Source organism: Loxodonta africana, chromosome 26 (genome assembly GCF_030014295.1).
Source record: "Loxodonta africana isolate mLoxAfr1 chromosome 26, mLoxAfr1.hap2, whole genome shotgun sequence".
Taxonomy (NCBI): domain Eukaryota; kingdom Metazoa; phylum Chordata; class Mammalia; order Proboscidea; family Elephantidae; genus Loxodonta; species Loxodonta africana.
The window spans coordinates 46,507,233-46,519,410 of record NC_087367.1 but is presented as its reverse complement, the minus strand read 5'-3'; the positions used below and the strand labels follow the sequence as shown (position 1 = coordinate 46,519,410).

At 38.6% G+C, this 12,178-nt stretch overlaps 1 protein-coding gene across 3 annotated transcripts in view; it reads left to right on the top strand.

The window, feature by feature from the left end:
- TMEM108 (transmembrane protein 108) overlaps positions 1-12,178 on the top strand; it is a 419,061-nt gene that overhangs the window by 185,011 nt on the left and 221,872 nt on the right. For all 3 annotated transcript variants that reach the window (XM_023538842.2, XM_064277300.1, XM_064277301.1), the window contains exon 3: positions 10,674-10,759. In XM_023538842.2, the coding sequence (XP_023394610.2) occupies positions 10,720-10,759 (40 nt within the window). In that variant the 5' untranslated portion in view covers positions 10,674-10,719. The remainder of the gene's footprint in view (positions 1-10,673; positions 10,760-12,178) is intronic.

The window sequence follows — 12,178 nt, the reverse complement described above, 5'->3', positions numbered from 1 at the left end:
TTGCTTATGTGACTGGTGATAGAGCATTTATTTATTTTTTGTATGTCCAAATATTTTTAACAATTTTTTATTATGGAAAATTTCAAGCATATACAAAATAAGAGAGACTATATCACAAAAAAAAGAAAATTACAGACCAGTATCACAGTGAGGAGTCCTGGTGGTGCGGTGGTCAAGAGCTTGACTACCATTCAAAATGTCGGCAGTTCGAATCCACCGTCTGCTCCTTGGAAACCCTACGGAGCAGTTCTCTGTCCTATAGGGTCACGATGAGTCAGAACCGAATTGACGGCAATGGGTATCCCTTATGAATTTAGATGCAAAAATCCTCAGCAAAATACTGGCAACATATAGCAAGGATTATAAACTGTAACCCAGTGTAATTTATCCCAGGAATACAAGGTTGGTTTAACATCTGAAATCAATTAATGTAATACACTATATAAATAGCAAAAAGGACAAAAACAACATGATCATCTCAATAGATGTAGAAAATGCATTTGTTGAAAATACAACACCCTTTCATGATAAAAACACTCAAAAAACTAGGACTGGAAGGGGATTTCCTCAACATGATAAAGGGTATTTACAAAAAAAAAAAAAAAAAAACAGATAACATCATACTGAATCCTTTCCTGTTAAGATCAGAAACAAAACAAGGCTGTCCATATCACCACTTCTACTCAACATCGTACTGGAGAGTCTAGCCAGGGCAATCAGGCAAGAAAAAGAAATAAAGAGCACCTAAATTGGAAGGAAGAAATAAAACTCTGTTTGCAGGTGGCAAGATCTTTTATATAGATAAACCCAAGGAACCTACTTAAAACTATTAGAACTAATAAGCAAGTTCAGTAGGATTACAGGATACAAGATCAATATACAGAACTCATTTATATTTCTATACCCTAGCAATAAACAATCTGAAAATGAAATTAAGAAAACAATTCCATTTATAATAGTATCAAAAAGAAAAAAATAATTAGGAATAAATTTTAAAAAAGGAAGTACAGGACTACAAAACTTTGTGGAAGGAAATTAAAGAAGACCAAAATAAATGGAAAAACATCCTATGGTCATATATCAGAAGACTTAATATTGTTAAGATAGCAGAACTCCTCAAATTGATGTATGTCTTAGACTGAGTAGTAAAACCAGTAAAACATATATACATAGAGAGATTTATATCAAGGAAATGGCTCACATGGTTATAGAGGCTGGAACATCCCAAGTCCATGGGTCAGGCTTGAGGCTTCTCCTTATTCACATAGCCTCAGGGGCTGGCAAACTCAAGATTGGCAAGTCAGAAAGCAGGGCTCTTGTTCACAGGCTGCGAAGACTGATGAATCCCAAAATCGATCGGCAAGATGGCAGGCAAGCTGCTAGCTCAGTCCCAAGAACCAGAGGTCAGATGAACTGGAGCCAGCTGCAGGATCCAGAGCAAGCAAAAGCCCACGAACCCTGTCAGAAAGTCCACCTGTATTAGATGCAGGCCATACCCCACAAAGAAACTCTCTTTCAGCTAATTGGATGCTCACAGCAGATCCCATCGTCTCATCATGGAGGTGATCACATCATTATAAGACTGCCAAAGTATATCATGACTGCCAAACTAGTGAGAATCATGGTCCAGCCAAGTTGACAAGCAACCTTAACAATCATAGTCCACCTCTTGTCAACTTGGTACCTGTACACATCTCCTTCAACTATACATAATCTCTGAATAAAGACAATTATAAAGTCATACTTGTGCCTAACACGATACACTAGCCCTGTTTATGTCTTATATTTTTTAATTAAAAAAAACAAAAATATTTGATATACACATACAAAGCAGAAATATGGATAACAATTACAGGCATCATTCCTGCAAGTAGTCATGTGGTTGTAACTGGTGTTTAGAACTTCCTTCTTCACCACCCATCCTGTATTCCTTTTGTCCTCAGCAAACAGCTCACCTGGTCATGGTTCTTTACCTGGTGGGGTGACCCAAACATTCATTCCTGAAGGGTCTGGGCCATTAGTGGTCATGTTGGTATTGGGTTGGTGTAGTTTTCCATCAACTTTAATCACAGGGCATGGTAGTATTAAGAGATGCCCTCAGGGATCTCCTGCATTCCAGACATACTCTTCTTTACCTCTATTATGTAATATCAATCCGATTTCCTCTTGGTAATCAGGATCAGTCACACCAGCCAGTATGGTAACTCCTTTCTTTCTCTGTTGATCCAGAGGCATAAGGAGCCCAGAATGGCAAGGTGACGTTCTTAACTTCCAGTTCAATGAAATCAGTGTTGTGTCTCCAGGTGGGAGCATTCCTCCTTTTGGAACTAAGACCTCTAGACCCACAGAACATAGGGCCATGGGAACAGGAAGCAGAAATTTTGTGAGTGGGTCACTAGAGGTAATAGTGAGTAGTGCCACTCCCATTTCCACCTCTTGATTGCTGGAGCTATGAACCCTGGCTATGGCAGAAACAGCACCATATCTTGGATGCTGGTTTAGAGCATATACAGCCTCCTGGAGAACATTGCCCCAACCCTGCAAGGTATTGCCACTTAATTGGCACCATAATTGTGTCTTTAGGAGGCCATTCCATTGTTCCATCAAGCCAGCTGCCTCAGGATGATGGGGAAAATGGTAAGACTAGTGAATTCCATGAGCATGGGCCCATCGCCACACTGAATTTGCTGTGAAGTGAGTCCCTTGATGTGAGGTGATGCTGCGTGAGATACTATGATGGTGGATAGGTCATTCTGTAAGTCCACGGTAGTAGTTTTCACAGAAGCATTGCACACGAGGAAGGCAAATTCATATCCAGAGTGTCTGTTCCAGTAAGAACAAAATGCTGCCGTTTACATGATGGAAGTGGTCCAACGTAATCAGCCTGCCACCAGGTTGCTGGGTGATCACCTCGACAAATGGTGCCATTTCAGGATTCAGTGTAGATCTCTGCTGTTGGCAGATTGGTCACTCAGCAGTAGCTGTAGCTAAGTTGGCCGTGTTGAGTAGAAGTCCATGTTGCTGAGCCCATGCATAACCTCCATCCCTGCCACCATGGTCACTTTGTTCATGAGCTCATTCGGCAATGACGGGAGTGGCTGGGGGAAGATGACTGGTTTCCACAGAACACGTCATCCTATCCACTTAATTGTTAAAATCCTTCTCTGCTGAGGTTTGGTGAGCATTCACATGAGACACGAATACCTTAACTTCCTTGGCCCATTCAGAGAGGTGTACCCACATACCTCTTCCCCATACCTCCTAGTATTGTTGGAGGCCTTTTTAGTGGGCAAAGCTAGCTATTTATATACATATGATGTGTGTTTGTATGTGCATGTGTGTAAAACGGGTTCAGATTGATCCTTCAGATTCAAGACTACAGGATTTTTACTTAATTTTATTGGTTTTATATCTGTAATTCTTTCACCCATGTCAGAATCACAGTGATGCCAATATAATTCATTATTTGCTTTATCTCACAAAATGTGTAATAATATCTAAGTCATAGTACCAACACTACCATCAACAGTAAAATTACTGAATGTTTAAGGTATGCATGTCTATGTGAGTGTTTTACAGATTTTTATGTCCATTAGGTATATTCTGCTAGGGATATACATTCCAGTGATTGTTTTAAAGTCACTTCAAATAGTTCTCTCCTGGGTAGTTATGGGTACAAACATTTAGATTCAATTTGTCTTGCATTACTTTTGCTTTCTAAAGATTTTGAAATTTTTATTTTCTAAGTCTTTAAAATATCTTACATGTTTCAAAGTCAAATTGACTAAATAAGATATAGTCAAAGAAGTTGAGCTTTTCTCTTCCTTGCACCTGTTCCCTCTCTTCCTCTATAAACCCATTAACCTGTTGCTGTCAAGTTGATTCCAACTCATAGCAACCCTATAGGACAGAGTAGAACTGCCCCCTCGAGTTCCCAAGGACTGGCTGGTGGAGTCGAACTGCCAACCTTTTGATTAGCAGACTTTAAATCTATTTGTGGCTTATCTTTGTGTTTTTTTGTTGATAAGAGCAAATATGTATATAGTTACATTTTTCCTTTCTTTTATAAGACAAATGGTAGCATGCTCTACATACTCTTCTCCTTTTTTTCCCCATGTAATGTTATATATTGGAGACTACTTCATAGTAAAATATTGAGATATAATTTATTTTTATAGTTGCATAGTATTCTGTTGTGTGTAGTTCTTTAAAACAGATAATTTGGATTATTTACAGGCTTTATAAAACTTATTATTAGATTGAATAGCCTTTTTTATACATCTTTTTAAGTTTTGCTTGGGTATCATTGAGATAGATATCTAAAAGTGGGATTCTCGGATTGAAAGATGAATGTGCGTGTATTTCTGCTTTATAAGGGTGGTGTCATTTCACATTTCCGTCAGTAATATATGGGAGTGTCTTATTTCCCCACAGCCTCATCAACAGAGGAGCTTGACAGATTTTGGGAATTTTGTCAGTCTGATAGGAGAGAAAGAATAATCTTAATGTAGTTAAAATTTGAATTTTTCTTATTTTGAGTGCATGAGTATATCTTTTCATATGATTGAGCACCATTTGCATTTTTTCCTGTGAATTATCTGTTTATATCTCCAACCCATTTTTCTCTAGGGTTGTTGGACTTTGTTCTCTCTATTTTTAAAAGTGCTTTGTGTATTTGGGATATTAATTCTTTACTTGTTATAAGTTGAACACTTTTTTTCCAATTTCTCATTTGTATTTTTAGTTAATTGTAGTATTTTTTACCATGCATTTTTATGTAATAAAGTGCCAGCCTTTATCCTTGTTGTTTCATATTTTTATTCAGAGTTAGCAAAGATTCTTTACCAAAATTAATGAAATTTATCCATATTTTCTTCTAGTACTTGTATGCGTTAATTTTTTTGCCTTTAAATGTCTGACCCATTGGGAATTTGTGCTGGTATGTTGTATTTGAGATAAGAACAATTTTATCTTTTTCCATTTTGCTCTCCCATTATCTCAACAACATTTATTTAAAAATCTATCTTTTCCCCCACTGATCTGATAATGCTGTTTTTTCATATCCTAAATTTTCATAGGTAATTGGTTTTGTTTCTGGGTATTTTTTTCAGTTCCAGTAGGCTGTTTATTCATGTGCCAGTATTAAGTTATTGTAATTATAGAGGCTTAGGGATTTGTTTTAATGTATGATAGGGCGGGCAGTTATCCCTCCCCCCACCAACACACACGCTTTGTTCTTTTTGGGGGCCGGGGGGAGGGGTCCCTGGCTATTCTTTATTTATTGTCAATGAACTTATCATTTCAAGTCAATTTGCAATATCAAATATCAGAGCTTTTCATTTGGCTCTTGATTACCGTTTCTCTGCTACATGAACATTTCTAATTGGGTCTATTTTAAGTTTCCTCCCTGAGTCAATAGAACTGCTATAACTGTCCCATTTCAGCCAAAGGAGAGGCAGGAGTCTATCAGGCTTGCTTTCCATAAGGGGTGGCCCGAGTTACCTGCATCCCCCTCGTTTCCCCTGTGCTAATGATCAGTCATTACACCCCCGGTGGTGCAATGGCTGCTAACCAAAAGGTTGGTGGGTTCCGGGAGAAAGACCTGGCGATCTGCTCCTGTAAAGATTACAGCCAAGAAAACCCTAGGGTGCATTTAGTTCTAGTCTGTCACATGGGGTTCCTATGAGTCAGAATCAACTGGGCAGCACCTAACAACAATGATCAGTGAAGACCCCACCTGAGCGCTATCACCGCACATTCAGTCAGTTGCTTTCACCATCCTTCTCTGTTGTCTTTCTTTACTCAGTGTCTTTAGTTATAAAACTACACTTTCTTAGGATTTCATCCCAGAAATTAGTTGTCATTCCTTGCAGCTCCTATATTCTCCCTTAGGAATCAGACAAATGCAATTAATGTTTTCTTCTATATGGTTAAAAAGAGGCTTTTGATGGAATCTAATTGTGGTTCTCCATCTATTCAAGGCAGTACAATTGACCCAAGAGACTCAACCAAGAAGCCACCATTAGAACAGTAAGTGAGTTCAGTTAGGTCACAAAATGAATATACGGAACTCAATAATTTTCATATAGAGGCAATCAGAAAATATAATGAGAAAAGAAGTTCTCTCACAGTGGCAAAAAATAAGTATATATAAAATGCCTAGGAGTTAGCTTGACAAGTCTATAGAACTTAAATGAAGGGAAAACACTGTCAAGCTTTACAAAAGGACCCAAATAAAGATGAATTTTGAATAAACAGTAGGCCATATGGTGTTTCTAGTTGGGATTACCCTGTGTAAACCAGATGGTCCCAAGTCTCCCAGATTTAGGAACTCAGTTAGTTGTTCCTTTAATACCTGAATAAACTGACTGTACTCCATGTATTGTGGGAAACTTATCACTGTCTTGAAAATCTCTGAGAATTTCCAGAGGTGATTGAGGGGCTTACGTACCCCTTGATCAATATAAACTACAACTGCTTCTCTGCTCTCCTGTTACTTGATCATTCACTCATTTATTCAACAAATGTTTATTGCTTATTGAGTGCTTACCATGCCCTAAACACTCCCATAGATTCTCACTAATGGATGTAATGGCTCCTGGGGCTGCCGCCTCTGATTGTTCCTGGGTCACCCTTGGCTTGGGACATTGTCTCTTCTCTTTCCTTGCCCCTGTCAGGCATCACTAGTACAAGACAGTATTATACAAGACTTTCACTGATGGTGCATAAGGATATTAGGGGGAGGAGTACAGGTGTAGGGTTTAAACAGAAACAGTAAGCAATGAAAAATTAAATATTAGACATTCTAAAGTTCATGGGTCATCTTCCACAGAAATGTTTCACTTTATCCTTTATCCTTAGGTCCCACCTGCTGCTGTCTTTTGGAATTGCCTCTTCCTATCTCTCAACAGCTCTTATTTATCATCTCCTCAGCTCTCTGATCTCTGGGCTTCTTAACCCCTCTTCCTAGTCTTTGGAGATTCCAGCCTTCTGCTATTTTATAATGCAGAGCAATTTAGCAATTTCTTTCTCTCCCTTTTTTTTTCTCTTTACCACACTTGGATTTTGAAGATATTGAGTCTCTTCCTAAATTAATAAAGCAAATAGAAGTTATTCCAATTATAATGCCAGTGAGACTTTTTTCTGTAATAAAATTATCTTGAAGTTAATCTGGGGAAAAAATAACAAGCACAAAGAACAGGACAGGTCTTCAAAGGAAGAAGGAACACTAACTGTACCAAGGAAAGTGCCCTGGTGGTGAATGGTTAAGCACTTGGCTCCTAACCGAAAGGTTGGTGGCTTGAACCTACTAGCTGCTCCACGGGAGAAAAGACCTGGTAATCTATGAAGATTACAGCCTAGAAAACCCTGTGAGGCAGCTCTACTCTGACCTATAGGGTGGCTATGAGTCAGAACGGACCTGGTGGAACACAGCAACAGCAACAACAACTCTACTAAGTGTTTAAACAACGCTTATTGTTCGAGTTGAAGAATGAACAAACAGAAACAAAATATAACACAAAATCTGGAAACACTCTAAGAATATAAAAGTGTTTGTTGTTTACAGCCTCCACCAGACTGAGTCCAGTACAACTAGACGGTGCCTGGCTACTACCACCCATGGCTCTGAGAGGGATCACAATAGAGGGTCCCAGACGGAGTTGACTAGAGAAAAATGTAAAACAAAATCCTAACTCACAAAAAAAAGACCAGACTTACTGGTCTGACAGACTGGAGAAACCCCAAAAGTATGGCCCCCGGTTACCCTTTTAACTCAGTACTGAAGTCACTCCTGAGGTTCACTCTTCAAGATTAGACAGGGCCATAAAACAAAACAAGACTAAATGGGCACACCAGCCCAGAGGCAAGGACGAGAAGGCAGGAAGGGACAGGAAAGCTGGTGATGTGGAACCTAAGGTCAAGCAGAGGAGAGTATTGACAGGTCGTGAGGATGGCAACCAGTGTGACAAAACATGATGTGTATTAATTGTTTAATGAGAAACTAATTTGCTCTGTAAAACTTTATCTAAAAAAAAAAAGGATTGTTGTTGTTAACTGCCACTGAGTTGGCCCCTGATTCATGGCAACTCCATGCACAGTGGGACAAAACACTGCCCAGTCCTGCACCGTCCCCATGATCAGTTGAAGATTGGACTATTGTGATCTATAGGTTTTTCATTGGCTCATTTTTAGAAATAGATTGCCAGACCTTTCTTCCTGGTCCAAAAGTTTTTAGAATGTGATACAGGTAACTATTTGTGTAATCCTGGACTAAGGAAGGCCTTTCTAAGCATGACAACAAAGACAGAAACCATAATGGGGAAAATAAAATTTAACCTCTATAAGTAAAAAAAGAAAAAAGTCAATGGCAAATAGGAAAACCCATTTGCTAAAGATATAACAGACAAGGGGCCAAAGACATATATTTATATATGTGCGTGTGTGTGTACATATATGTATGTAATTGTTACAAACAAAAAATGGCATGCCATACAACATGAATGAACCTTGAAAACATTATGCTAAGTAAAAAGACAGAAAAGGCTACATATTATATGATTTGTTTACATGAAATGTCTAGAATAAGTAAATTTATAGAGACCAAAAGCAGATTAGCGGTTGCTGGGGGTAGGGGGAAATGGGGTGTGACTGCTAATGTGTTGTTGTTGCTGTTATTAGGTGCTATTGAGTCAGTTCCAACTCATAGCGACCCTATGTACCACAGAATGAAACATTACCCAGCCCTCTGCCATGCTCACAATCGTTATGTTTGAGCCCATTGTTGCAGCCACTGTGTTAATCCATCTCATTGAAGGTCTTCCTCTTTTCTGCTGACCCTGTACTTTATCAAGCATGATATCCTTCTCCAGGGAGTGATCCCTCCTAACAACGTGTCCAAAGTATATAAGACACAGCCTGTCCATCCTTGCTTCTAAGGAGCACTCTGGTTTCACTTCTTCCAAAACAGATTTGTTCATTCTTTTGGCAGTCCATGGTATAGTCAATGTTCTCCTCCAGCACCACAGTTCAAAGGCATCAGTTCTTCTTCCATCTTCCTTATTCATTGTCCAGTATTTGCATGCTTATGATATGGTTGAAAGTATCATGGCTGGGGTCAGATGTACCTTAGTCTTCAGGGTGACATATTTGCTCTTCAACACTTTGAAGAGGTCCTTTGCAGCAGATTTGCCCAATGCAGTGCATCTTTTGATTTCTTGACTGCTGCTTCCATGGCTGTTGATTGTGGATTTAAGTAAAATGAAACCCTTGACAACTTCAATCATTTCTCCGTTTGTCGTGATGTTGCTTATCGGTTCAGTTGTGAGGATTTGTGTTTTCTTTATATTGAGGTGTAATCCATACTGAAGGCTGTGGTCTTTGATCTTCATCAGTAAGTGCTTCAAGTCCTTTTCACGGGGGAAATGGAGAGTGACTGCTAATGAGTAGGGGGTTCCTTTTTGGGGGTGATGAAGATATTCTGGAATTAGATAATGGTGATGGTTGAACCATTTTGTGAATATACTAAAAACCACTGAATTGTACAGTTTAAAAAGGGTAGATTTTAAGTTACATGAATTATGTCTCAATTTAAAAATTTTCTAAAAAAAGATAAATCAGCCCCACTGAGAAATCAGGAGAGGGAAGAAAAAAATGACTAGCCAGTACAGAATGGTTAAAAAATATGAACTAAAAGTTTTTTAAAAGTAGAAAAAAATGACTAATAAATCTAGAAAATGCAAATCAAAACAATGAGATGAAGTTATTTCCTATTTACTTGGCAAACAAGAAAAGAAATTATGAATTTCTGTCCTTGGGTAGAGTGTAGACTAACAGACATTCTCATATACTGGTATTGATGAAGGGCAATTTGGCAGTGTATTTTAGAAGACTTTAATTGTATCTTTGCAATTCAGTTTCTAGAATTTGTCTTACAGAACTACTGTGTACCGTTCAAAATAAAGTAGCAAAATATTCATAACACAAAAAGATGTTTCTGCTCTTAGAAAAATTAGAATGCACATAGAAAGCACATAGAATGTATGTAGAAGAGATATTTGTCGAATGAAACAGACTACTAGAAGTGCAAACTGGAAAGCCTGCAGGATATTCACTAAAATGTAAGCAATAATAGCATCTTCTGGTGGGATAACAGGTAATTTGTATTTTCATATTTGCCCTTACCTGTGTTTTCCAAATATTCTATACTAACAGTATCTTCTATAATCAGAAAATGATAGCAAAAGTTATTTAAAATAATACAATTTTAAGTGTGAGGAACATATCCAGTTTGTTGTCTTGGGTGGTAAGCACCTTAGAGGGAATGAGATTAGAAGCTTCTCATTTCTCCTTCTGTGTCAAGTTTAGAGATTCAAGGGAGACTGATTGGAAGTCCTCAAAAATTCCAAAGCCAGATTCTCACTCTCCAGCTGCCCATAGGAATTTCCTTCAGTGAAGTGTATAGTTCCAAGATTTGATCAATCAATTGGTAGTTTTATAACACAGACCCATTGTAAGCTAAACTGTTTTGTGGTGTATCCATTCCAAGATGTTTTCTTTTCAAAATCAGGTATTTTAAGTTTTGCCACATGGGTCATGTTGATTGGAGTTCTTTTTGATTATTGTTTTGAATTATGTTCCCTGGACATAACAATTTTCTTCTCTTAATTTCCCAGACAGAATCATGAATAAACTGCAGGATAAGCAGGACCAGATGATACCATGAAGAGAAGTTTACAGGCCCTCTATTGCCAACTGTTAAGTAAGTCAGTACCTCGTTTCCTCTTTCCTAGAATACACCAGTGTTATTTTTTGCTAAGTGGAAGACCAGGACTTAGCCATTGTGGAGGGACAGTAAATTTTTCCTTGCTTCCTCATCTAGGTACTTAAAGTATCAAGAATGAAGTCATTCTGTTGCCTTGGGCATCGGTTGTAATGTAGAATGTAATAATTCTGAATTGATATGTGAAGCATAGTTCATTCAAGAATGAGTGTCAAAAACATTATTGTCCTTGATTCTGTGATATAATAAAGGGTGTTCAGTATGACCTTATGTAGGCTCCTCGTGGAAAAGGGATAGTAGATTGTGGATTTTGCCACATAGAACCTGTTACCATTCTCGGGCTATACAGGGCCTTGGCTTGGAACGTTAGGCGTGGTCCATAAATAGAGTGCTGAAAATGTGATTGACATGTTAAGCATATTTCCTTCAAGGAGGAGTGTCAACCTGTGACCGTTGCTGGTTCTGTGGATGAAAAAAAACAGAATGTTCTATCATGACCTCTGTATGTTGATCATGTGTTTCGAGGATTGCACCACAAAGCACGAGTTGCCATTCAGTGACTATATAGCCTTTAGGATTAGAATTGTTCCTGAATGAATGTAAAAACCAATGGCAGCTGGCGGATTTGATGTTCAGATTGATCCACTTGGGACGAGAGGCATTACTGTGCCCCAGGTCAAATTACAGCCATGATGTTGGGGAAACTTGGAGCGCTTGTCTTATCCTTGTTGATGTAACTTCCATAAAGATTACAGCCAAAAAAAGCCCTATGGACCAGTTCTACTCTGTGACATACGGGGTTGCCATGAGTCAGGAGCTACTCCAGGACAGCTAACAACAACTTCTTTCCTTGGGCTGAGTGGCTCATGGTTAACTTTCATGAGACAACAAAATAGAAGGAGATTGAGATGCAAATTATTAGAAGTTAGCAGTCCAGGTTATGTTGCAAAGCACTTTATTTACAGACAAAATTCTGCTTGGGTGCTTTAATTGACTCATTTCTTCTGCTGCATTCTAATCCCTGAAACGCAGATCACGTCAGCCTGATTTCAGTCTGGTGGAAAGTTGGCAAGAGTTATGGCATTCTCTCATGCTCTTTCCCCATGTGTTCCACTGGACTGTTTTTTGTTGTTGTTGTGTGTGTGTGTGTGTGTTTTTAATGTTAAGCTTATTTGTTAGAGGAAAGGCTTTACAGATTTAAGAAGCAATGTCGTAAACAAATAATGAACAATTAACTCTACATTGTTGGGAGAGGAGAGGTTGAAGAAAGCTCCTCAAAGTGGGGATATTTGAAGGATAAAATAGGATTTCATTTCCCTTCCTTAGAGAAGGGGAGGCAGGCTTTGCAGGCAGTTGTTGCTAGGTGCTATCGTGTTGGTTCTGACTCATAGTGACCCT